Source organism: Gopherus evgoodei, chromosome 4 (assembly GCF_007399415.2).
Source record: "Gopherus evgoodei ecotype Sinaloan lineage chromosome 4, rGopEvg1_v1.p, whole genome shotgun sequence".
Lineage (NCBI taxonomy): Eukaryota > Metazoa > Chordata > Testudines > Testudinidae > Gopherus > Gopherus evgoodei.
The window spans coordinates 14049360-14075926 of NC_044325.1; the positions used below are offsets into that span (position 1 = coordinate 14049360).

The following is a 26567-nucleotide window of genomic DNA, read 5'->3' on the forward strand; positions in this document are numbered from 1 at the left end:
CTGTCTTAAGAGACACTAAATGCAGTGGCTAGTCCTGGCCATTATGTTTGAGAAGGGGTTAATGTCCTTTGCGCAAGGGGGGAAGTAAACGGTCCTGGTTTGTCCTGTTGACTCAACAATCGTTCCTTTTCCTTGTTATTGGCTTTACTTTTTCTTTAGAAATCCAGGATTTTATGTGTGCGCGCGTGTATGTGTATAGTTTGCCATCAGGAAGAAGGTATAGTTAAAAGTGACTTCATGGAATTTTTTGGGGGCTGGGGGGTTAGAACACAATGAGCTCCAGCAGAAATTGGAAAAGAAGGAGCGAGAGTGCGATGCCAAGACTCAGGAGAAAGAGGAGATGATGCAGACCTTAAGTAAGATGAAAGAGAAACTTGAAAAAGAATCTACCGAGCACAAGCACATCAAGCAACAGGTGGCAGATCTCACAGCACAGCTCCATGAGCTGAATAGGGTAAGGACATGCGGCAGGCTTCCCATTTATGGTGCAATTCCAGATTCTCTCTCACTGCAGTAAACAGAGAATGCAGATGAAGAATTCTGAGTACAAAACGGTCGAGTGTGGGAAAGGCCCAACTATGTTTGCAAGAAATCAGAGTTGTAATTAGCTGGGGAAGGGACAGCTTTAAACTAGCCATGGAAATAGCCTTGTTAGGTTGATGGCTATTGGCTTGTTCCTTGGTTGCCTTCCAGGTGGGCTATTAGATGCTCTTCTACATAGAAACCCATTTTGTTTCAACTGCAAGTTAAACAGGATGTGAATCTATTACAGCTGCCAGCTACTGGCCTAGCTTCTTAGCTGAAACTGTAGACCCGTGCTTTTGGCTGTGAAAGTACCTGGTTCAATCCCAGGTGTCCGTCAAGTAGGTGGATGTAAATAGGTGCCCTTTGGGGATTCAAACTGCTAGGGGCCTCCGGTGCTTAAGGCGAGCTTCTAGAGGAGGTACGTAATCCCTTGGCCACCCCAACACTCTGTATCCATCCTCTGAGGATGTGAGCTAGTTACAACACACAGCAATGAAGCCTGGCTCTTCAGCTCAAGCAGTAGAGACTCATGCCTTCCAGGAGGTCCCCAGTTCAATCTCCGATGTCTTCCAGGATGGCAGCTATCCCAGTACCTTTGCCGGGAAGTGCAGGACATCCTCAACTGGTTTCCTGATTCATTAAGAATGTGTCAGCCCTTGATGTCCATCTTAGCTAATGGAGCCCTCTGTGATCAGCATCTGGTCTAGGTTAATGTGCATAAAGGCTAAAAATGATTGACCATAGGCCCCTTTTGTAACTGTGCTTATTCTCTCTCTTTCAGAGGGCAATCTGTGCTACTGTTCCAGGAGGGCCTCCCTTGCCACCAGGAGCACCTGGTGGACCTTTACCTTCTCAGGCTCCAGGAGCCCTTCTTCTTCCTCCTCCTCCGCCCCCTCTACCTGGTGGAATCCTCCCTCCACCACCTCCACCTCCTGGTGGCCCACCCCCTCCACCTGGCCCTCCTCCCCTAGGCGGAATAACCCCGCCTCCTGGAGCACCAATGGGCTCAGCCCTCAAAAAGAAAAACATCCCGCAGCCGACGAATGCCCTCAAATCCTTCAACTGGTCTAAGCTGCCTGAGGTAAGCCCCATGTTCTCACTTGCTGTTTAATGTGCCACTTTCTTCTCTATAAAGACATCATGGACCAGACCATTAAAAGATTTTGTTTTCCTAGAAAGGAAAAAAGAGTCTCACTCCATCACTTGACCTTTGTGCAGGTATCTGGGACAAGTGATGCATGCCTGTGCAGCTTACTCGTATAACTGAGGGCACCATGTGATGCGCCACATGCCAGCAGTGTTTGAAACAGTCGATTTCACTGTGGTAAAGAAACCTAGCGTCTAATAATGTTGGTGTGTTTCAGAACAAGCTGGCAGGCACCGTGTGGACTGACATCGATGATGCAAAAGTGTTTAAAATCCTTGATCTCGAAGACCTTGAAAGAACATTCTCTGCTTACCAGAGGCAGCAGGTAATGGTGTGTGTGTGTTGCACAGATTCAATCACTTCATGTCAGATGTGATCTCAGAATATACATTTATCATTATTTTACACTGATCCCATTTTAACTTGTCACCTCAGCTCAGTCGGTTTACTCCCCCTGTGTGTGCCTGTGTTTTGCATTTAAATGTTGGTTAGCTGCCTGATACAGATCTACTCACACCGCATACACACCTGACAGCATGCTTTACAGTGTAAGCACAGGCACGTAATGAAGATGGATCACAAAAGAAATTATTGGGAATGGTTAAAAATAACACACAGATGTGGTTACAGTGCAGTCATGTTTTTGGATCACTTCTAAGAGCAAATGCTTCGACGTATTGGGTTGAAAATTCATGTCTGTCTCAAGCCAAAAAGATTTAGTTTTAACCACATCAGCCATGTATGGATCTTGTTCCTTATTTTTTTTAGCAAGCCCAGGGTGAAGTTTGAGTATTAAACAAAAAGTGACATAGCAAACAAATCTCAACTTTTAATTTCAATTTGTTATAAGCCTTATGGGACTGATTCAGCAAATAACTTCAGCACATAAGGATAGACACCTGCTTTCCTGAGTTGGGGCCATGGATGTGCAAGAGATTGAGATTTTTAACATGGTATGAGTGTCAACGGAGGCTGAGAGCTACCAAAAGAGATGGGACTGCAGGAGAATTCATAGTGCTGAGAATAGTGAACTCTGCCTAGTCAGTTGGCCAGAATGATCAGTGGATGTTCTGCTAGTTGCAGGTATAGAAGGACTTTGCAGAGAACAAATGGATTCAACAGATAAACGTGCACCTTCTGTAAGGAACTTAATTTCTTCCTGATGCTAATTAAGGTAGAGATCACCACCAGATTAGAACAGGGCAGATGTCGAGAGTTCCCTAAGAGAAGGAAACACAGCAAGAGTGTCTCTTACAAACAGGTCACTAAGCGTGATTCTTTCCCCCTTGCTTTGAGTTTGACGAAGCTGCAGTTGGGTTCCATTCTTGAATTTGTAGAATCGCATGCAAAGGGGTTTCCTGCCATGATGGAAGGTTGAGAGAGGAATAAGAAATGGGAGGGAAGCACAAACTAGAGAGCTAGTGGGTAGATTGTGTCTTTGTCCTCCTAGCCGTCAGCATGAGCCAGTTAATCCACAGGTAGATTAGATACGAGACTATTACAAGGCAGAGGGTTAAAAATAATTTGTCTCAGCTGACAGTACAGCTGGATGAACCCTCAAATAGGTGCATGGTACAATGGCTGTAGGGCCAATATGTAAGGAATATTTCAACTGCTCTGGAGGAGAGGGCTCAGGAGGGACAAAAACACCTTTTTGGGGCAGCTGTTGGTCTGTAACTAATGCCAATGGCCTGATTGGGAGAGCGGCCAATAGTAATGAAAGATAAATCAGAGCACAGACCAAAGATGTTTAAAAGGCTCTGAATACCTCCCAGCACCAGAGCTCGTAGAGGCTGGGAGACATGACCAGCAAAACACGTTCTCCAGCACTTCTGAACAACCATTGCTGCCAAGTCTTTGGCATAGAAATGTATGTACCTCTTGGAAGAACATCACAGGAAAACTGCTCTGCCTGAGTAGATGGGTACTAGTGACCGTTGAAATGTGTATAGTCCTAGCTGGAATCAAAAGGCGCTTTAAGAAAGTGAAAGAGAGAGAGGGTCAGGAATTCATCAAAGCCAAACTTTAGGTGAATGAGGAATTTGTCATAGTAAAGCAAAAGGCTGGGGAGGGGCTGGCAAAAGACATTTAAATAAGCAGCATTGGTGAGAGGTCAGGAAAGCAGAAAGGAGTGGTCCTTTCCTGAAGGGTGTATATCTGTAGCCTGTAACTCTCGGAAGTGCCTGGGTATATAAATGATCACCCATGACCTAGCATGGTGCGTCCTTTGCATATTTCAGTTAAATTGTGTTCTCAACTTTCTGTGTATGTGCTGTCAGTGTGTGTGTGTGTACACACCCCTGCACGCAGAACAATGTTGAGAATACCTATATATGTATTCATCTTAAAACATTTCAAAATACTCAGCAATATTTAGAGGCATTCTATCAAGATTAAGAACACAAATCCCTGTTACTGGTAACACACCATTGACTAATACAAGTAAAGAGTTATTTAACATCAATATTGCTTTTTTGCCATTAGTAGAGCATTTCAGCTGCTTCTGGCACATCACTCTGCTTGGGCAGTGGGACCTACATGGATCAGCAGAACTTTCTGGTCCGCATCCCCAGGGCTCTTATATCGGAGTCTCTGATCTCTTAAAGGAATGTTGCGAAATTGGAGGGGACAGATTTCAAGCCCCATCTCTGACTATATTTCCACCCTAGATGTCACATCCCCAAGTGAAGGCAGTTCAGTCATCCCGCCCTGTAAGTGGCACTGTCGTGCCGACAGGAAAGAGCTATTTGTGTACTTAGACTCCACTCCAGCAAAGCACTTCAGCGTGTGCTTAATTGTAAGCATGTGAGGAGTTTCAGTGAAGTTAATGGGACAGAGCTTTTTGGGAGGTTGGCCCAAGCCTGTGGAATGAATTCTTCCAGGAACTAAGGACCATCACAAACCTCCCCACCGTCCTCGCCAAGTGCAAGGTGCATTTCTTTGAGCTTGCTTTCTCTAACATTAACGTATAGCAACATGGGCATGTGATAGTTCCAAAAACAAGATGCTCTGCTGCACGTACTCTTCCCCCTGGGGAGAGGACGAGAGAACAAACACGTGACAGATGTTTAGCCACATTGCTTAGTGCTTTGCTAGAAGGCGCTCAGGAGCCGTGGAGTGCCATTTGAAGTGTGGAAGGGCATAGATTCCCCCTCCACCTGTCTAACCGCCCTCCTTCCCTCTGACACCCACCCTCATGCACATCAGGTTACAACACCACCCGCTCAAATTTGGTCTACTCACCCCTAAGTCATGATGGAGGAGTGGCCGAGGCCACATTTGAGTGAGTGGTGTTGTGGCCTGGCCAAACAGTGATCAGGTCCTGGCCTGATTTTTCCCCCCCCCTCCCCTGTCCCCCTATACACACACACCTCCCACAGCCTATGGTTACTACCATGATGAGAATGGTATAAGAACCTAGGTAGGGCAGAATAGAACAGGTCTTTCAATTCTTTTTTGGGCTGGGAGTTGAGCCCTGAAGCTAGGAAATAGTTCCTCTTTAATAAAGCAAAGTGGAGAAAAGGATCCCCGCCTCAGTGTACCAATGTAAGAAGGCAGGACCCATTCAAAAACTTTAAGATTAGAATTAAGGATTCGTGGGGACTGATTAGATGGCGGAAGAAATCAGTCTCTCTTTAACCCTCTCCTCCACCTTAATTAGCTCACCGGAGGACAGAGTGAAGGTTGGTTGGGAGCTGTAGCTGTATTTTCATACCTTTTAATGTCTTTGGACTGATTTAAAATGTCCCAGCAATGCAATGCTTCCTTGTAGATGATTTCAACATTCTTATAACTGCTTTGTCTTTGCTGAACTGTGCCCTCACTGAATGTTGGGGGTGGAGGGAGGGTAAATCTGGGAATGTTGAAAAAAAAAACGTAGTTTGGGGCATCCTTTCTGCCCAACTCATTAGGGAAACTGCTCAGGAACAGCTCGTTTTGTGTGAAATGCTGCTCCTGACAGCTCTTCCAGAATTGGGTAACCTGAGGAGTTAATCGTGGCTGTGCAAGGCAGAGCTGCATAGGCTCAGTCTGAATTGGCCCATGCAAGTTTTCTAAGAATACCCCCCCCCAAAAAAAACCCCAAAACCCCCACCCCACTTAAGGCAACTTGTATATTAATTTTGTGCCTATCACTTCCCCTTTCCTAAGTCCTAGACATTCCTTCAGACATGCATTCCAAGGGTCTAGATCTACAAAGGTTTATGCATGTCCCAGTGGTAAAGTTACTTACAGATTGGGACCCAACTCCCCATACCTCTTCTAGGGTGACCAGACAGCAAATGTGAAAAATCGGGACAGGGGATATCAAGCAGATTTCCTGAGAGATGCACTGAATCTTGAGGGAGGGGAAGGAATACTGACACCTCCCGCCAAGAAAGCTGAAAGCAAGATTCAGGGCACCACTTTTGCTTCTGCTGTTCAAATACTACAAAAATGTGAAATCTGCAAAAAGGGGGCTACTACCCAGGGAATGAAGAATCTGGAAACTAAGGCCCTGTCCCTAGTGGGAGCAGAAACTTGCTTAGTTCCAACGGTGTTTCAAGGTGGAGTTAGAGCATCATAGCCCTGCTCCAGCTAGTAACAACTCTAGGTCCTTGGCACCTCTCCCTTGTGAAGCTTGGTGTATTGCTGTTTGTGACCGAGAACTCTGGCACATCAGCTGAGCAGACAGTGACAGTGGAGTTCAGGGCAGTGTTTTGCTGATCTGCCTTTGTATTTTGGCTAGGTTTTTTTCCCCCCATTGGATTAAATTTATTTCAAAACTCTAGAAAGGTTTTCAAAATTCATCTTGAATCTTTATTGAAGCTAAAATCAGCACTGTGGAAAGAAAAGGCGAAAACTCGGATTCATTACTAGGTGTTAGTTTAATCAATGCCCAAAACTTCTGGCGTAATTTATATAAGCACTTCCCCTTTCTCCTCTCCCCACTGCCCCATTCATGAGCTAACAAACCGAGTGGCAGCTCGCCAGCCAGCAAGGACCTACACAAAAAAGGCTTCCTTTAAAATTGCTGTCATGATGGAAATCTGTTTAGGGATTAATAATAACTTAAAACAGCCATCCGGACTGTCAGTTGCTTTCTAGCGTAACGGCCAGGAAGGAAACATGATTGTGTAGTTACTTGATTTTCAATAAATCTAACACTGAGATATCTCATCTCAAGTCATTTTGATTCCAAAAGGTGTATTTCTGCACCTTTGAACATTGCTCCAGATTGCACATCTGTATAATGGGGTCTTTAGAGCTGTGCAGAAAGAGTGACCCCAGCATACAAACAGGGAAACCCGTGTTGGTGGTTTCATGATAAAAGTCCAGCTGCACAGATTTGCAGCCTAGTGGAATGGGATTGATGCTACATGGGGCATGCCCAAGCCCACCAGATATCTGGGGAACTGCACAATGGCATAGTTTAGTCTGGGTATGGGGAGAATATTTCTCCAGGCTTAGCAAGGTTGCCTCGCTCCCACGTAGCTTTTCACCTGTAAGACAGTTCCTGGGCAAACACATTGCCATGGCAAATGGTAAAGTTTTGCATTTCAAAATTTGCGCCGGAAGGAGAATCTCATTTTCATTTCAAACCCCAGTTTTTTCCTGGCAGATGTGTTGACATTTCACTCTTTGAAATTCCCACAAACTCATCGAAAAAGCAATTTCCTCCCCAATGTTTGCTTAACGAGTGCTGGTGCTGTTGTACAGCTCTTTTTGATGCTTGCATGAAGGGATCTCAGAATTTCAGAAAGTTTGGAGGGATTCTCTATCTTCCATGTTTTGCTTTAACACCCTGTTTTAGCGTGCTGTTGCATGGTTCATTGAAACAAGCAGATACCAGTGCTTTCCCTGCCTGTCACTGATTTGTGTGCTTTTCCCATTCGATGCTCTTTCACTTATATTCTTCTACGGCTCAGTGCATTTTCATTTGCATTATCCATTGTCAGAATTCGTATGCCCCAGGTGCTTTTCTTGCAGTAGATACCTCTGTATTGTATGTTCTTCCTGACTATGCTTTGACTCTTTTTTCTTTTGCTGTGACCACTGAATTGCACATGTTTTTACTGCTTTTCCATGCTTCTGCTATGGCTGTAGGACTTCTTTGTGAGCAATAACTCCAAACAGGTAAGTGAGCTTCTGCTGAAATCTTATGTTTTTATTTAACATGATGATTTTGCTTATGTTTAGCTGGATCATTAACACAGGTTTAGCACACTTATCTAAAAGTAGAATAGTGCTATATGCAGTACTACTGGATAGTATATTTTAATAATTGTAAAAGATTAATATTTTAATTAGAATTTTTTAAAAAAGCCACACAGCATAACCTGAGGAAGTATAGCAATAACGTAAAATTTAAAAATGGGTCTTAGGTGCTTTTGAAAAAGGAGGCTTAGTTTATCCTAAAGGCCACTGACTTGTAATGAGAGTTGGACTCCTAAGTGCTTACAATTCTTTTGAAAATGGGACTTAAGTTTCCAAGTCACTAAGATGCTTTTGAAAATTTGTTTTATTCCTAGGGATAAGATATTTCAAAAGCACTCAACGTTGGCCCATTGAAGTTCCTGGAAGCAGAATCGGGCCAACACTGAGTACTTTTGAAAATCTCATTCTTAGATAATAAAAGGATCAAAAGATACTTAGTTATTTTGGACTGCAAATGTCTTGCGTAACAGAAATTCATGTCTTTGCTCACTTTAAGCCTTGGAAGTATGAAGTGGACAGATGTCCTAGCTAAATGGCTATGCATTTTGATACACATCTGCTAGCATTAGGACCTTTCTTCCTAATGTTCTGTTCCTTGGGGAATCAATGGAATAGGCAGATATTCACCTATTAACATTAAACAAGATTATTGCAACAATGTAAATAAAATCAGAGGAAACGTGACCACTTGTGTAGCTCAGTAATATTCATTACGTTTGTTACTATGTATTTTATACCACTGATAGAATCAGCAATGTAGAAGGGCCCTCAAGAGGTAATCTAGTCCATACCACCCTGCGCTGATGTAGGACCAAGTAAACGTAGACCATCCCTGACAGGTGTTTGTTTAACCTGTTCTTAAAAACCTTTAATGGCAGGGATTCCACAACCTCCTTTGGTAACCTGTTCCAGTACTTAATTATCCTTGTTGTTAGAAAGTTATGTTAGATATTAGGAAAAATCTCCCTTGTTGCAAATTAAGCTGCTTACCCTTTGTCCCACCTTCAGTGGACATAGAGAACAATTGATCACCATCCTCTTTATAAGAGCCCTTAATATATTTGAAGACTGTTCTCACATCCCATCTCAGTCATCTTTTCTCTAGACTACCCATGCCCAGATATTTTACCCTTTTCTCATAGGCCAGGTTTACTAAATCTCATACCATTTTTGTTCTGCTGCATGTGTAACTGCAATTTTGTATATTGTAAATCATTTGAGGACGATTTTCAAACCATCCAAGGGATTTAGCAACACAAGTCCCGTTGACTTGTGTTCTTGAATCCTGTATATGTTTTTGGACGTCTTCCCCTTAAAGGGTAATAAATGCTGCAGGTTGTGTTCATTAGCCTGTTAGGTTTTATTGTTTTAACCTTGTATCGAGTATTACTATGTGAGTGGATGCCACAGGTGTTTAGAGTGGTAGAAGAAGAACTAAAGTGATCTTGAGCCTGTGTGACAATCCATAACACAGCATTTCAAGTGAAGATCTAATGAAGTATCTCAAATACATATGCTAGGAAAGGCTTGATATATTTATTCATTAGTGTTTGTGAGTTTGTGGATTCTCAAACTTTCCTGTCTGAAAACCTATTTACATTTCTACCTAGTGGCTTTCAAAGCAAGCTCTGGTTTATAAAATGGCTTCTTATATTTCAGTTACAGGCTACAGGTTTTAGTGCTAAGCCTTAGTGACATTCATGATTAATGGCGACCTGTTATATACGATACTGGTGTATGCCGAGGGTTCCAAATGTTGATGTGCTGTGTTTCTTCATACTTTCTCATCATGCTTTTTGTAGAAAGAAGATGCCATCGATGACACACTGAGTTCCAGACATAAAGTCAAGGAGCTTTCGGTAATAGATGGCCGGAGAGCTCAGAACTGCAATATTCTTCTCTCCAGGTATTGTTAATGTCTTTTCCCTTTAAAGAAACTGGTTATTGGGTGCTACTTGTGTCCTGTGAGAGGACCTAAAGACTTTTTTTCTAATTGTGTCATTCTAAGTTCTGATATTTGTGAACTGTAAAGAATAATGTGCCGTGACCTGGAGATCATACTGTAGTTCCCTCTCGAGGGATTCTAATACAGAAACACTGGTAATTAAACCAGAAGAGTTTCACTGATTCCTGAACCCAGATATGGAATTACATCTTCCATTTATGTATAGTTTTGCAGAGGCAAATGCATTTAATAGGATACACCAGAATGCCTGTTGTCAGTGCGGGAATGCTACAGGAACCATTTTTTCTGTTCAGAAAGGTTTAATTTCTATATCCTTTTTATACCCTATATTTTCTTTACTTTTTTGTTGATACTTAAGAAGGAGTCTGCTAAAATCAGAAAAGGAAATAGATTCTAAATGCTCAGTTAGGCAGAACACCCATGGGTAACTGGTCTCTGAGAGGCGGTCATTATTATATTTAGGCTTCTGAATGGTGGGGAATGCTGTTTGGAAAGTGATATCAAATACTAGTAATGAGGGTTCAGTGCTCAACTTTAGATTTTTTGGAATGTGAATGATTTTCAAATTCAAGCTATCCTACTAGGATTAGGAGGCAACAAGGGAAGGTTTGGTAAGAGATACTAAGGAATAGAGAGAGAATTATAGGGTTATAGGTAATAAACCCCACTGCATTCCCAAAGATATTTACAATCATCAAGACTATAATTCATTTGAAGCAGTTCAGAGCTACAAGCAAAACCCCTCTGACTTTGCCCTGGATATGTCGTCATTGGACTCCCTTGATGAAATTAGTTTCACAGTCTGGAAAGGGTTACATTGTTACTTAATTACTGTGAGTAATTTAATCTAGTCTTTAAAACTAAATACTGTTTACATGCTAAAAGAAGCATTTTAGCAAAGTACATGGGTTAGATTAATTTTATGTGAAAATACAAGTCAGTCTAGTCTGGCGTGCAAATGTGAATGATTAAATAAATGATAAATACTTTATATAAAAAAAAACAACCTCTCCTGTCCCATTTAGAAAATGTCTCCTTCAGTACATGAAAATGTTTAAATTACGTATAAGCTAAGAATCACTTTATAAATGTACCATGTGGAATTTGGGTAGGTTCAGTTTTTTGACTTCTCAGTGCTTAAATTCCATGTTTCATAGAAATGTAGGGCTGTAAGTGACCTCGAGAGATCATAAAGTCCAGTCCCCTGTGCTGAAACAGGGCCATCCCTGACAGGTGTTTGTCCAACTTGTTCCTAAAATCTCCAGTGATGAGGTTTCCACAACCCCTTGGTAGCGTGTTCCAGTACTTAACTACCCTTATAATTAGGAAGCTTTTTCTAATGTCTAACCTAAATCTCCCTTGCTGCAGATTAAACCCATTGCTACTTGTCCTTTTTTAGCAGACATGAAGAACAGTTACTCAGAGTCCTTAAATTTGAAGAGTGTTATCAGGTTCCTCCCTCAATCAGCTTTTCTTAAAACTAAACACGGTCAAATTTTTAACCTTTCCTCATGCATCTGGTTTTCTAAACATTTTATCATTTTTGTTGCTTTCCTCTGGCTCTCTCCAATTTATCCCGAAGGGTGGTGCCCAGAATGGCCACAGGACTCCATGTGTGGCCTCACCAGTGCTGAGTGGGATAATTACCTCCTGTGTCTGTCTTCACTCCTGTTAATGCACCTCAGAATATGAGCTTTTTTCACAGCTGCATCACATTGTTGACTCTTATTCAGTTTGTGATCCGATATAAACCCCAGATCCTTTTCAGCTGTACTACTACTTAGCCAGCTAATCCGCATTTTGTAGTTGTGCATTTGATTTTTCCTTCCAAAGTAAACTATTTTGCCCTTGTCTTTTATTGAATTTTATCTTGTTTATTTCAGACCAATTCTCTAATTAGTCACCGTTGTTTTAAATTCTAATCCTGTCCTCCAAAGTGCTTGCAACCCCTCCTGTCATGGCCTACGGGTCTCGAACGGAGGCCTAAGGTTCATGGGAGCAGTTGTACCCCAACCCTCCACCTGGCAGCCTGCTGGCAATAACTTATCTGGGACCTTATCTGGGACCCAGCCCCGATGTGAGGTTCTGCCCTGAGGTCCTATTGGCAAAGTCCCAGAGCAGCTGATTGTTCTAGTATCTTTCCAAGTATCAAAGTTAGACTGACTGGTCTATAATTCTCTGAGTTCTCCTTTTTAAAGATAAGGACTGTGTTTGCCTTTTATCAGTCCTCTGTAATCTCACCCGTCCCCAGTGGCTTCTAGAAGATAATTACTGACAGTTCCAAGATTGCATCTGCTAGTTCCCCAAGTACCTTGGGATGAATGTCATCAGGGCCTGCCAGCTTGAATACATCTAACTTTACGTATTCTTTAACCTGTTCTTCCCTATAGTGGCCTGAGTTCTTTCCTCCTTACTGTTAATATTAATTGTGTTTGAGTATCTTGTCACCATTAACCTTTTAAGTGAAGACTGAAGCAAAATAGGCATTAAACACCTCAGTCTTCTTGATGTCATCAGTTACTAGGGCTGGTCTGCACTACAGGGGGAAATCGATCTAAGATACGGAACTTCAGCTACGTGAATAACGTAGCTGAAGTTGAAGTATCTTAGATCGAATTACTTACTGTCCTCACGGCGCGGGATCGATGTCCGCGGCTCCCCATGTCGACTCCGCTACCACCGTTTGGGTTGGTGGAGTTCCGGGATCGATAGGAGCTCGTATGGCGGGTAGTGAAGACATAGCCTAGCAATCCTTCCCCGCTAAGCAAAGGACCTACATTTTCCTTTGTCTTTCTCTTGCTCATAATGTAATTAAAGCTGACCACATTCCTATCAAGACCCAGGGCCTGGGTTGAAGCGTCCAGAATCAGAATGCCTGTCATGTGCAGGGCAGAGGGAGCGCTAGTAATGGAGTTGATGTGCCATTTTCCTCCCATTTTGGGATCTTCCTTGTATAATATCTGCAAGTTAAGGAGAAGAAAACACCCAACCCCAATCTCTCAGCTTTCCTTTGCTGGTGAGCTCCACTGGCTAGCTTCTTTAATCTCCCAGCCTCCTTCATCTCACCTACCCCATGTCTATAGATAAGAGTAAATAAAAATAATTCTTCAGAAAAAAGGAGGCTTATTTTCCTTTTAAAATTATGAAATGCCTCTTTAAAAATATACCTCTTTAAAAAAAGAAAAAAAAGAAAGTGTGGTTAATTTTCACTGGCATGCATTTCTTCAGTGTATCCTAGATGTCTCACTTTGTCCTGGGGACAGTTAATTCTCAGTACAGCAAGCTGTATGTAAATCTTTGCATTTTAAATGTCCTTTTTTTCCCATGGCTATTTGCTGCCTCATCTCCAAAGATTTGCTTAAAAAAAGGGGGACGCAGGAAAGAAATGTGAACTCAGAATAAGCTTGAAAAGGGATGGGAAAATTATAGAATAAAAAGTCTCCTCGTTGAGGAAATTTCCCTAAACAGGGCACTTTAAAGGAAAATAACGTAACATATAGAAAGTTGGGTGCACCACTCCCTGACAAGATAAGTTGGTTGTGTTTGCATTCTGAACTGGCTTTGGCCCCAGTTGTGCTTATTTTTAAGCAAATGAATGGTGCTTTTGACTTTGGTTGGGGCTACTCATGTATTTAATTTTAAAGCATGTTTTTAAGGGCCTTGTTCAATCAGGACCTCAGTTTGTTTTTCTAACAAGTCTTCCCCCTTCCATTATGGAGCTGGTGAGGAACCAGTAGCCCCTGTTCTTCATAACCTACCCACCCTCTCATTAGACTGGTAATGAGGGCAGTGCAGCAAGCCAGCTGATTCCCCTCTTCATGGGAGGTGACCTGAATCTGACTGGGGACTATGGTGTTTCTTCATGCCTCTGACACTGGCTTCCTCTGTGGCCTTGGACAGTCGCATAACTTTCCTGCCTCAGTTTCCCCTTCTGTAAGATTGGCTTAAATATTCTCATCTCCCTAATAGGATGTATTGAATATTAGTTAATAATTGTAAGTTGGTTTGACTGTGGAAAACACCGAATAGTCTTACTAACAGGGAAATGCTGTGGTCTTTTGTAGGAATTTTTAAACTACAGTATATTATTTTTTATGTTCTCCTTAATGTAAGAAGTGAAATAAGCCAAAAATAGACACTTGACAGATCCAAACAGACCTTATTTGCTAAAATGGGCTGTTTGATATTTCCTTAACCTTCAGCCTGCAGTTAAGTACAGCCTGGACTCTGTGTGCTGGACAATAGTAGTTCTGTAGCGGAGAGGTAATTTGACCTGGTGTGAGCTTTTACTGAGCTTGAGGGACAGGCCTGTCTTTGACTGACTGCATGAGTTTGGTGCCTGTTTTCAATTTAATGACACGGGACGACAAGCCCCTCTATCATGCCGACATTTTACTTCACAGCATGTTTGGAGAGGCTTGTGAGGTTTATGCAGCGGTAACTTTCAGAGCTTCAGTAGCAGCCCTAGGGTTGATCCTGCAAACCTTTGCTGCTGTAAGTAGTGAAGCTAGTAGATTTACAGTAGCAAGCGCTATGCTCAGCAGTAAGGCCCAGATCCTCAAAGTTATATTTAGGTGCCTAATTTCTGTTGAAATCAGTGCAAGTTAGGTGCCTCGATACCTTTGAGGATCTGGGCCCAAGTGTCTGCCGCATCAAGGTCCATGTTAAGTTATTTGTTCGGCACCATAAAGCTACATGACTCTTTACAAGCAGGGGAGAAATCGGGTCCCTGCCCCTTAAAGCTTGCAGACTGCTTACGCTCAACACAAAATGGGTGAGAGGAAGGAGGGCCTTGCAAAGAGGGATAGCCTTGCGGTGAAGGCACTGCACAGGATGTCCCAATGTTTAGTGCACTATCCTGAGACTTTGGAACTCTAGCTTCGAATCCCTGCTCTGCCACAGATTTCTTGGGTGATCTTGGGCAAGTCACTTAGGGAACTGAGGCACACAGAGGCTATCTGTAAAATGGGGATAATATTATTGCCCTGCCTCCTAGATATTATGAGGACAAATTCATGCACTTTGTTCTACGGTGTATTGTGTGAACCTGGAGAGAGTTACTTAGTTGTCTCACAGTGAGTGCTGTCCTATTTCTGTATCTGCGGAACACCGGTAGAAGTTTTTTTTGGAATTTTGCATGTGAAAAGACTGCGCGGTCAGCTCTTCATTTAGCCCAGATGTTTGTAAGCTGAACAGCCATTGTCTGGTTTGCAGCATGGAAAGATTATGGCTGGCTAGATACTTTATCTCTCTTTCTTGATGTTTGCTTGCTTTTCTTGTTTTGGGAGAAATTACTGCTTAGTGAGATCACTGGATTTTCCTCAAACTAGTAATGTAACATGGAAATATTTTTGACATTGCTTTTTTTAGTATAGCTCAAAGCATGCTGATGTCAATGACTTTTGGGTCTCTTTCAACAAACCACCACATCACAGCTTCTGCTCTGGTCAGGTTTTTTAGTGCAGGAGGCATGTAGTGTGTTTTGTAAGATGCAAATGAATACTTTAGTGTGTCTGTTTCTAAGTCTTGTGTAGGTGAATGTCTGGTTTTGTTTCTCTCATCTGCGAGCCCGTGTCAAGCATGTTTCTTAAATGAACATGGCTTTTCAAGAGGGTGCACCTCTTTCAATGTGGAATTTGTTTTTTCCTTTCACACTTATTAGGTTCTCCATTTGCCTCTGCAAAGCCGTCTCAAATACCATGCATTGGTCAAGCTTGTGAGCTGTCACTCTGCATCTCTCAGTTGTGGGGTTTAAATCCCCGTGACAGCAAATACTGTGACCCAGTTCCTCTTAGACGGTTTGCATTCGACAGCTGCTGCCAGCAGTGATCATTATTGTGGCTATAGATAAGCTTATAGCTTTCACTGGCCTCTTTCCCATCAAATTGTCTGAGAAATTTTTTAGTTCCAGCACTGAGTGATTTCTCTCTCAAGATATTAAGAAACACTCTAGTTCTAAAAAGCGTTGCAATTCTTGGCATTCATTGTGGGTCACTTCTGGGAAAAGTTTTTAAACTTGACATATAACGAACAGGCTTTATGGAAAGTCCGTAGTAGAACACTGGTTCAGATAGGGCCCAGGATGGTTGTGATGAAAATGTAATTATTGACTATTGGCTGAACAGTGACCTGCATGGCATCAGTGAGTGGTCTCTGCCCAGGCTCCCAATCATGGGTGTAAAACTAGCTCTATCTAGTTACCTAGAAAATGCACTATTACACCTGGCACTAATCATGATCCTTGTGGGTAGTCTGCACAGGAAAACCAGGGGCTTGTTGGGTAAGGAGTTTGAATTCAGTCTTCGGTGATCTTGGTACAGGCCAGACTGACCCAGTAACTGGCCAAGTCAGAGGGGTTGGATGTATTAGAACATGAAACCACTCAGAAGACCACTGTAGTTCCCTGGCTTCTGGTTCCGTCATCTGGTAGACTGTGGCCGTTCAGCGGAGCTAGTGCGTTTGTTTTTGGGAGCCGGTGCAAAGCTTTTTGATGTGACACCAGTCTGCCTGGGGGCCACTTAACCATCTACAAAGCCAGAGAGACAGGGCTGCTCCCTGGCATGAGTGAAGCTACGTAGTGGCCCTCAAGTTAAGCTTCAGGAGAGAAGAAGATCGACAGCTCCATTGGGACTGATCAAAGTAAGGGAGTGGTTGTATTTCTATGTCCGCCAGAGAAAACCATTCTGTAGTTTTGTCATATGAAACCAATGATTTCATGCCTGTTTCAGCCTTTGAATTGCTTGCAGACCACAAGCAGCGTAAGCCTTGTGCAACTGTTTGAGGCGATGTGGTGAGATTTCATTGGCGCAGCAAGCTGTGCAAGTGTGACTGAAGTGTGTAATCCTAAATAAACAAACCCAGTGGACCCTGCAGGTCTGATTGTCTCAGTCTCGGCCCTCATCGCCATAGCATCCGAGCATCCTGCAGGCATGGGTGTGTCTGTCCTCACTGCAGCCCTGGGATGACAGGGAAGTGCTATCCCCAATTGACAGATGGGGAGCGGAGGCCCAGGTGACTTTCCCAAGGTCACACAGGAAATCTGTATTTGAAATGGGAATTGGAGCCAATTTTCCTCAGTCCCAGCCAGGTCAGCTAGGCCGTCCTTCTTCCCCTGCTAGATGTCTGTCTGAGACAGGGAGGATACACACAGGATAAGGCTGCATGTTGCTGCAGCTGTGGCCCCCTGTGTCCATTTAACAGCAGTACCCGTGCCTTCTGTGGTGGCAGGTTTCGATGTGGGCACCACACAGTGCCATCACTGCTCTCTTCCCCCTCTTCTCCCCAGGGTCAGGCACTATTTTTCCTCCTCGTTTTTGGATGAGCTCTCTTATGATGCCCTTGTATTGTGGACATTGGTGTCGAAAGTACAGGAGATCGAAATAGTATAGAATAAAACAGAGCTTAAAATGAACTTTGAGCAAATACTTTCAGGACTTTTTTTTCCTGACTCCTCTTATGGTTACAACAAGAAAAAATATCTTGTGGAATCCCCATCAAACTGTTAGTCCTGTTCTACTGAGATGATAATATAAAAGACTGTTCTCCGTGCAGTAGACTCTAATGGTTAGTACTACTCTTGAGCCTACAATATTAAGCATTCATAGATTTTTAAGGTTGGAAGGGACTGTTGTGATCATCTTCTCTCTCCATCTGCATAACACAGGCCATAGGCTAGAGGAATTATTTGAAAAGAACATCAGTGTGAAAATCTGGCTCCATTGAAGTCAATGTCAAAAGTTCCTTGACTTCAGCGGGGGTAGGATTTCACCCCCAATCTTGAAATCTTAAAGATTCAAAGTAATAGCGAATCCTTCACATCCTGTGATAGATTATTCCAGTGGGCCATTGCTTTTACTGTTTAAATCAAAATGTGCCTTCCTTTTTGAATGTTTGTAGCTTCAACTTCCAGTGATCAAATTTTGTTATGTCGTTTGCTAAAGTAGGGGACTCTCTACTATCAGAAATCTTCTCCCAGTGTGGGTACTTATAAACCACTATCAAGCCACCTCTTGATCTTCTTTCTGATAAGCTTAAATAGACTGAACTTAAGTCTCTTTAAAGTAGTGATATTCAGACCTCAGTGGTTCAAATAGGCCTCTGAAGAAGTGGGTTTTTACTCATCAAGCTTAAGCCCAAACAAATCTGTTTGTCTTTAAGGTGCCACCGGACTCATTGTTATAGGCCTTGAATCATTCTTGTGGCTCTTTTCTGAAATCTGTCCAATACTGCAACATCCTTTTTCAAGCATGAACACCAGTTTCCAGTAATGGTCTCAAGAATGCCTTATAAAATCGCAACAAATAATAGTTCATGTTAATAGATCCGGTTAATGAAGCACAATTGGCTGTTTTCAAATGTTAACTTGATTGTTTGTTTGTCTGTATATATAGAAGTAGTTCTCTGCTTTTAACAGTGTTTTTTGAATCCTAAGAATTCAGACAATTTTCCCCCAAATGAGCAAATCCTATTTCTGAAAATGCATTGTAGTTATTTTTGCACAGGAATACCAAAATGATTGTTTGCTAAATTATTTCCTGTAACCGTTGTGTGGCTAAACCACTGCCATGCTTTGGTTAGGAGCTGATTTCATGTGCAGCTGAATGTGGTATTTATTCACTCGGTGTAATTCGCTCTGTGCACAGGGGACTAGCATGATGCCCATGCACCATTCAAATCCTGGCTAAGCCCATGGGGATGATGATTAGAGTAATTTTACAATTGGAAAACTGTGTTTTGGTCAGTCTCCCGTAACTTGTAAATAAACAGCTGAATGGATTGTGTTCAAACTTTGCCAAGGGCAGGGGTGGGAAATGACTTTCAGGCAGACAGAATGCATAGACAATACGTGCAAGAAAGTGAATTTTTCAGTAGATTGGCATGTGTGAAATCCGGGGAATTACAGTGCTGACTTTAACCATCACTACCAGCTCCTGATACTGTAACGTGCAAGTTCTGTTGTTTTTTTCTTGTGTGAGTTCACCCTACAACGCTGTCTCTTTTAGGCATACATTTAAAGAGAGAAAGAGCCTGTGCTCTTCAAACCCAGGCTAAATGAGGTGGAATCCAGACAAGGCCTCGGTGGATGCTAAGAGCACACAAATAGACAGTGTAGAAAACAAAACAGCCCTGGTGTTCCAATAACATGCACATGCCATGCTCACTCCCTAGAATGAACACTCTTTCATTAACTCTCGGGGGGTGGGGAGGTTCTATTTGCATCTAAATTATTCCATCCAACATAATGCAAAATAGGAAAAGAAGTGGGTGGGGAAGTCTGCAGAGGCATTTAGCCCTAATCAGTGGCTGGTGGAACAAGAAGGAGGAGCTGAATGTGGTGTAGGTTTTGTTTGTTTGTTTGTTTGTTTCTGTTCCCCTTCCCTTCTCCCCCCCCACCAATCCTTTGACTGAAGTGGGGCCAGGATTTCATCCAATGTGCCTAGATTCTGTGTTGATTGGTGCTAAATCAATACCTGATGTAGGGAGTATAGTAAATGATTTTTTTAGTTGTTCTGCATTTGCCTACATTTTCAGAAGGGATTAATGCAAGGGTCTGCAAACTCTGGCACACATCTCGCCAGGGTAAGCACCCTGATGGGCCGGGCAAGTATGTTTACCTGCTGCGTCGGCTCGTTCGGCTGATCGCGGCTCCCACTGGCTTCAGTTTGCCGCTCCAGGCCAGTGGGGGCTGCGGGAAGCACATCCCTCGGCCCGCACCGCTTCCCGTAGCCCTCATTGGCCTGGGACAGCAAACCACTGCCCGTGGGAGCCGAGATCGACCAAACTTACGTGGCCTGCCAGGGTAAGCACCCTGGCGAGCCGCGTGCCAGAGGTTGCCAACCCCTGGATTAATGGCTTGTCTATGTGGAGAGTTAGGCTGTGACTCTATGGCACACTAGCCTGCTGTGTGCTAACTGGCCATGTGGACCATGCTGCTGTGCACTAAACGGTCCATAGTGAGCTCTGACGTGCAGCTGTTTGGAAACAGGAGTGCTGTAGCAGGGTCCACGTGGAGGCTTAATGTGCAGTAAACTAGTACGGCAGAATCCCACCCTGATTTGCCGCACATGAACTCTCTGTGTAGACAAGCCCTAGTATCTTTGGATGCCTCCATTTTTTGGTTTCCAGCCTGAGACACAGCGAAAGGGGTTGATTTTCAAAAAGCGCTGAGCCCCTCTTCTCTGGAAATCAAGCAGTTGGGTGTCTCAAGTTGAGCACCCAAAAATTGAGACCCCCAAAATGACTAGTTACGGCTTAAAATTTCAGTTCTTGTTTTTTAGGTTGTTTTGTTTTTAATAGACTCCAACCTGAAGTGGTCTGGTGTCAGCGGAAGTGGAAAAAGTAAATTAAACCTTAAAAAGATGTTAGGGGGCAGCAAAAGATTGCTAATTTATGCACACAATTTGTCCAATAATCACATGAAAATAATAATAATGAGCCAAATCCAGAGGTCCTGACTTAGGGCTTGTCTACATCAGAAAGTTGCAGCGCTGGTGAGGGAGTTACAGCGCTGCAACTTTGAAGGTGTACACATCTGCAGGGCACCACCAGCGCTGCAACTCCCTGTTTGCAGCGCTGGCCGTACTCCCGTTTTGTCTCGGGTGTAGAGGATCCAGCGCTGGTGATCCAATGTAAACACTTACCAGCGCTTTTCTTGACCTCCGTGGAAGGAGGAAGCCTCTGGTAATCAAGCTGATCTCCTTTCCCGGTTTGCTCTCTCGTTCCCGGAACCCCGAGCAAGCAGGTCTCCTTCTCTGCGGTTTGCTGGGTGGCTCCGGGAACGCGAGAGCAAACCGCGGCGAAGCTGGTCTCCTTCCCCGGTTTGCTCTCTCGGTCCCGGAACCCCGAGCAAGCAGGTCTCCTTCCCTGCGGTTTGCTGGGTGGCTCCGGGAACGCGAGAGCAAACCGCGGCGAAGCTGGTCTCCTTCCCCGGTTTGCTGTCTCGGTCCCGGAACCCCGAGCAAGCAGGTCTCCTTCCCTGCTGTTTGCTGGGTGGCTCCGGGAACGGGAGAGCAAACCGCGGCGAAGCTGGTCGCCTTTCCCGGTTTGCTCTCGCGTTCCCGGAACCCCCCTTGAAGCCGCCCAACGGCGCTGCAGTGTGGCCACATCTAACACCACTTGCAGCGCTGGTTGCTGTAAGTGTGGCCACTCTGCAGTGCTGGCCCTATACAGCTGTACTAATACAGCTGTAACAACCAGCGCTGCAAAATTTTAGATGTAGACATGGCCTTAGTCAAACTCCCATTAAAGTCGATAGGGAAATTGCCTGAGTCAGTGTAACCAACTGGTGAGTTGCAGGTCTGTGCCCGATCCACAGAGCATGAGAGTATATTACAGCCCCATCTAGGAATCACTGACTCTTTAGCTCAAACTGTAGCAGCTCATGCTGTTGGTTCTAGAAGTCAATCCTCTGTGTGTTGGCCAAGATGGCAGCTGTCACATCAGGACCTTAACATTTGGCTCTGTAAAAAAGAGATGAATTACCGCGTTACGGATATAACAGACTGTGTAGTGTTTTTTTTTTTAAAAGGGTAGCTGACAAAAACACACAATTTCAGAGAACATTCCCAGGCCACTTTGCAGCAGAAGGAAGGGTAAATATCACCAGATCTCCTCTTGAGCTGTGAAGATCGATCTTCTACAGCTTTACATGGGCTTCCAAACTCTCTGGTCTTATAACCGAATGAGTCCTTGACTGAGCCATTTCATTGCCTCCACGGAGTCTAAGGTGGAGTACGTACAATGGAGTGATTCACCCAGGCCAGGGATGTGGAATGGATTGAAAGGGAGGATTTTAACTAGAAACACTTTCCTTAGCAATCTTACTCCTATCGAATTGCCAATTTTTAACATGGTAACTGGCCAAATAAGAAGTTCTGCTGAAAAACAACCAGATCATAATAAGCCAAAGGTAGGAAGGTATTATTCACCTCCACTCTCCTTTTGTGTCACTCATGTGCAATCATGTTATTCAGGTGTTACATTATATAATGAGGTGAAATTAACCTTTCTTTCCAACTTGCATTGCCCTCCCCTTGACCTTGTAATACGAGGAATTCGACAGCAGTGAGTAGAACAGAAGAGGGTCCTGCTTGGATTCCTTGAACTGATCTCTGACTCTTGCATAAAGCCCTGAGGGAAGTTCAGATCTGCAGAAAGGATCTGCCGTATTGTTGAGGAGTGCACTTGGGTTACTTGGATGAGTCTTGCCTAAATTGTCCAGGCAAAACAACATCATGAAGAACCAATGTTGATAACACGACAACTAGGCTGCATAACACACTTCTGAACATCCATTTATTTCATTTCCCAGGCTGAAATTATCAAATGATGAAATCAAACATGCAATTTTAACAATGGATGAACACGAGGACCTGCCGAAAGACATGTTAGAGCAGGTGGGTGATGGACACTTACTGTCATGCATATTGTTGTGCCTGGTTGTTAGTATTGGATGCCTTTTCAAAATAAGGCGAAGATTTGTGACAGATTCATGAACGATAGCTTTAAAATAACTCTGAATGAGTAGCTGGGATTTGCGACACAGAGATGAGCTTGTTCACGCAGGCTTTACAACACCTTTGCTCTCCAAAGCAGAGGATGTGCCACTCGGCAAACATGCAAAACGTGACCTAAACAGTATTTACTGATTGTGTTTTCATAACCACAAACCCTTGTGCTCGGATCCCAGTAATGCATTGACATCATAGGGGACGGCTCAGTCCAATCAATGGTTTGCTGTTGCTAGACAAATCCCAGTTTCTTGGACATACAGCAGATGAGGGGTCTCTTCCACCAGCGCTATTCTGGTTTTAGGCCTCTATCACTCCTTTTAAAATCAATGGAGTTACGCTGGTGCATAGCTGGAGCAGTGAATCTGTCGCCAGAGCCTTTCCTCGTAGTGCTGTTTTGCAGGTTCTTGGATCCAGGGCTCACGTTGGTATGCAGAGCATGAAGATGACATTCTGTTAAAGCTAGAACTGGCAAGTGTAGATTCATTGTGACATCTGTGCACGCCGTGTTACTTCCATAGGAATCTGATTAGTCACCTGGACTCCCAGCCCATGAATGCCGTCAGGCAATGTTGCCGTGATCCTGATTTCTTTATTGATTGAACTCCTGCAGGGTGTTTGGAGCCTTCGCAAACAAACCAGACACAAGGCTCCAGCTCCTTGGAGTAAGCGTGTTCATTCAGATCAGTGACACGCAGTACATGGGGTGTGGTGGAGGTAGGAGTTAGAAATTAATCAAAATGAAAGGCTTGTTGTTTCCTAATGGAGGCGGGGCAGATGCCCTTCCTTGGTGTGATTTTTACTGAAAGAGCCGTTTTATAAAAGCAGCAGGTACCAGAGTGCGGTGATGCTGCCTGACTAACATCACCACACCTAGGGCCAAGCTGTCCGTGTGGGAGGGCAGGTCTGCATGCCAGAGTGCCTCATTACTTGAGCAATGTTGTCTCCAGGGGACTCTAGCTCTGCCGGATCAATTCACTCCAGGCAGAAATGTGAAATTGTGGATTTATTTATCCATTTAAAAAGTAAGGACCATTGGTTTAGCCAAACGTGCAGCGTTCAAATGATGAGTCAAGAGCCTTGGTCTTGCTGTGAACCCTTTTGCATAGCAGCATTGGCTTAGTCAGCTGGCTGGGGACCTGCTGCTCTGGAGATATCCCCAGCTGGCAGCTCCCTGCCTTCCCAGGCAAAAGGGGGCACAGCTTTAGCACTCCTGGCCAATCCCTAGGGGCTGCAGGCAGCTGGGTGTAATTGAGAGCGGCTCTGTGTTGGTTTATTCTTGTTGGAATTTCCTGAGGGCTGAAGGTTTCGTGCCCAGGTGTCTGCACTGCTGGTGTTCATTTGGGAAGGCATGTCATCTGCCAGCCTGGCAGAGGGTCTCATAGCCAGCCAGAGATGGTAGCGAGTCACTTGGGGATGCTGGAATAGGAGAGCTCAGCATCAGTGAGAGGTTCAGGGCCGCCGGAGGCTGCAAGCTCCCCCGTGTGTTTTCCTCTGCCCACCAACATCGCCTCCCTCTCACTCCAGTTCAGCTTCAATCAGCTGTTCCTTATCCAGGAGCTGATTTCAGCCAAGCACTAGTGAAGGTAGTGGTGCATTGGCTGCCTTCCTGGCAGTACCGAAGAGGCACTGATCTACATTCTAGCCAACTCAACGTCTGAGCTAAAATATCGGAGTTCTAATCCCAGCTCTGACATTAAATTGTTGAGACACTTTGGGCATCTCAGGAAAATAAACCAAGAGCTCTCCACTGTCTGTAAAACAGAGATAATACTTCCACCTCCAGAGCAGAGTTGGGAGGATTAATTAGCTGGAATATAATTTGCAAGTAAAAACACCCTGATGGCAACCAGGGCTGGCAAGAAAAAAAGAATTCAATTTTCTGAAAAGTTTTGAGATTTGTTATCGTGGGGCTAAGACCTTTCGAAACTTTTCATGGAAAAAGCACACGAGAGAGAGATAGAGACCCCTGTATAGCTTGGTGGTGATGACACTCCCCTGCAAAGTGGGAGACCCAGAAATCTGTGCTCTGGATCAGGCAGAATCAAGACATGAACTTGAGTCATCCACATCCTGTTGTGGGCTCTTGAATAGTTTGGGGTGGTTCTCGCACTCTATTGCTTTCTGGACCTGAGAAACTTTCCCAGTGAAATGTTCATTGCCACCCCTATGTTTCCGTGAAACATTTTGGTTTCAACACAACTGCATTTTGGGGGGAGGGACAGGGGAATGTCTTGTCTTTTTTCTAAATTTTTTCAACCATTTTTAGTTCGTTCTTTTGATCTGACCACTAAGAAAGTTAAGAACCACTGTGCTACCATCTAAAATAATTGTATTATAACAGAGTAGGTGAAGATTCAGCTTAGCCCATGTAAAATCAAACCAGGGCATGGTGGAAAGTATTAACAGTAACATGTATGGGAAATGGCAGGCAATCTGTAATAGCGCCATATCACACCCTCTGTACGTGGAGTGAAAGTAGACACAGCAGTGTTTCATTTTCTATTCATTTGTTAATGAAGCCAAAGCCCCATTATAAGAAAGGGACTGCATAAAAACAAGTGTATGTCTCACGTCTAAATTGCGTTTCCTTTTAGCTCCTGAAATTTGTTCCTGAGAAAGCCGATATTGACCTTCTAGAGGAGCACAAACATGAATTAGATCGCATGGCCAAGGCTGACAGGTTCCTCTTTGAAATGAGCAGGTATGCTTGAATCTACCAGCTGCACAATGTCAGCAGTTACGCACTAGACCTGTTGGAATGGCAGCTGAGCAGATTAGTCACAGGGCTTCTATAAAATATTTAGATAAATGAGCTAGATAATCTTGTGTAATGCAGCTGGGGAGTCTAATGAGGCCTGGCTTGAAAATCCACTTGGATATTTTTATTTATTTTGCTGCTCACATATACATTTGTGAACCTGTTGCCTTGCTGCCCTGGGGATAAATTAGGAACTTCCATCTGCAATCTTCATCTCCCAGTGCTGAATGTTTAAAGCTAGAACTCTCTGCAGAGAGTGTGGTTAAGAGTAGAGAGTACTGTCCAAATTATGCAAGACAGGAACAATTTTCCTTTTTCTGTACTGTGGGCCAGATTCTCAGCAGGTATAAAACAGTGCTACTCTCACAGATTTAAACCAGCTGAAGATCTGGCCCTCTGTCTAGAAATTTTTACCATTAACTGTAGAGTTTGCATTACCCAGAGGAGAAAAAAAACTAGCAAATGTTGCTGCATTTTCAGGACCTATGAACATAAGCTTTGCCATGCTGGCAAAGATCTTCAAGCCAATATATCCCAAAGACTTGCCTCCAGCACAGACGTACCTTTAATGCTTCAGAGGAACTTTGCCCAGATGTAGAGGTCAGCTTTTTTGGTACTGAAGGTTGCAGGTTCCACATAGCTGGTAGCTGTGTTTGTCTGTCTGTCTGTCTATGCAGCTGTGGCCCATTACAAACGTACTGAGGACTCAGTTCAGGAGAGCATCTCTGTTCATGGCAGCTCATGAGCACATGCTTAAGGCCCAGTGAATTCAGTGGAACTGAAATCCGTGTCTGAAGTTAAGCAAGTGGTGATATAATGTCCTGAATGGGGTTGGATTTAAGCATGCGTTTACCTGGATTAGGGCCTGAGAGATGGCAGTTTAAGGCATCATCTGTTCTGTCCCACTGCAGTTCAAAGAGAAAGGTGCTCTCAAGGTCAAATTGGCCCTTCCTATCTGCAGCTGTGAATAGGGGAGTAGCAAATGAATTTCAATGTGTGCATCTTTTACTCTGACAGGATAAATCACTATCAGCAAAGGCTGCAGTCCCTTTACTTCAAAAAGAAGTTTGCGGAGAGAGTTGCAGAAGTTAAGCCCAAAATTGAATGTAAGTTAATGGGGATTTTATTGTTTTTATTGGTTTGCTAGAAAGCTTTTGCTGATGTGTCAAGTATTCCACAATTTTCACATCACTCATAAAGCCCAGAAAACTCAACGTATTCTTCACAATAAAACCAAATACGTTTGTGTCTAGCAAGGCCCTGGAATCCAGAAATGAAAATCTGTTTCTAAACAGAAATATTTTCCCTCCTGATGCACTGGAGTATTGATTTTTTTAATTGTAGCATTGCCCTTGTCAGTTTGGTTTTTTAAAGAGGGAGGGGGAGGACTGAGGTTTTTATCTCAATACTAAATATGCTAAATATGTGGAAGTAGCAAATATATACGAAGAGGGAGAGGTCGGA

At 43.7% G+C, this 26567-nt stretch overlaps 1 protein-coding gene across 3 annotated transcripts in view; it reads left to right on the forward strand.

Annotated features, from left to right (window-relative positions):
* The window catches only part of DAAM1 (dishevelled associated activator of morphogenesis 1), a 182187-nt gene that overhangs the window by 139291 nt on the left and 16329 nt on the right, over positions 1-26567 (forward strand). For 2 of the 3 annotated variants that reach the window (XM_030558480.1, XM_030558478.1), the window contains exons 13-20: positions 267-454; positions 1307-1606; positions 1890-1997; positions 7757-7786; positions 9670-9773; positions 22144-22228; positions 24940-25046; positions 26121-26209. In XM_030558480.1, the coding sequence (XP_030414340.1) occupies positions 267-454; positions 1307-1606; positions 1890-1997; positions 7757-7786; positions 9670-9773; positions 22144-22228; positions 24940-25046; positions 26121-26209 (1011 nt within the window). The remainder of the gene's footprint in view (positions 1-266; positions 455-1306; positions 1607-1889; positions 1998-7756; positions 7787-9669; positions 9774-22143; positions 22229-24939; positions 25047-26120; positions 26210-26567) is intronic. The other variant, XM_030558481.1, reaches the window with a different exon arrangement.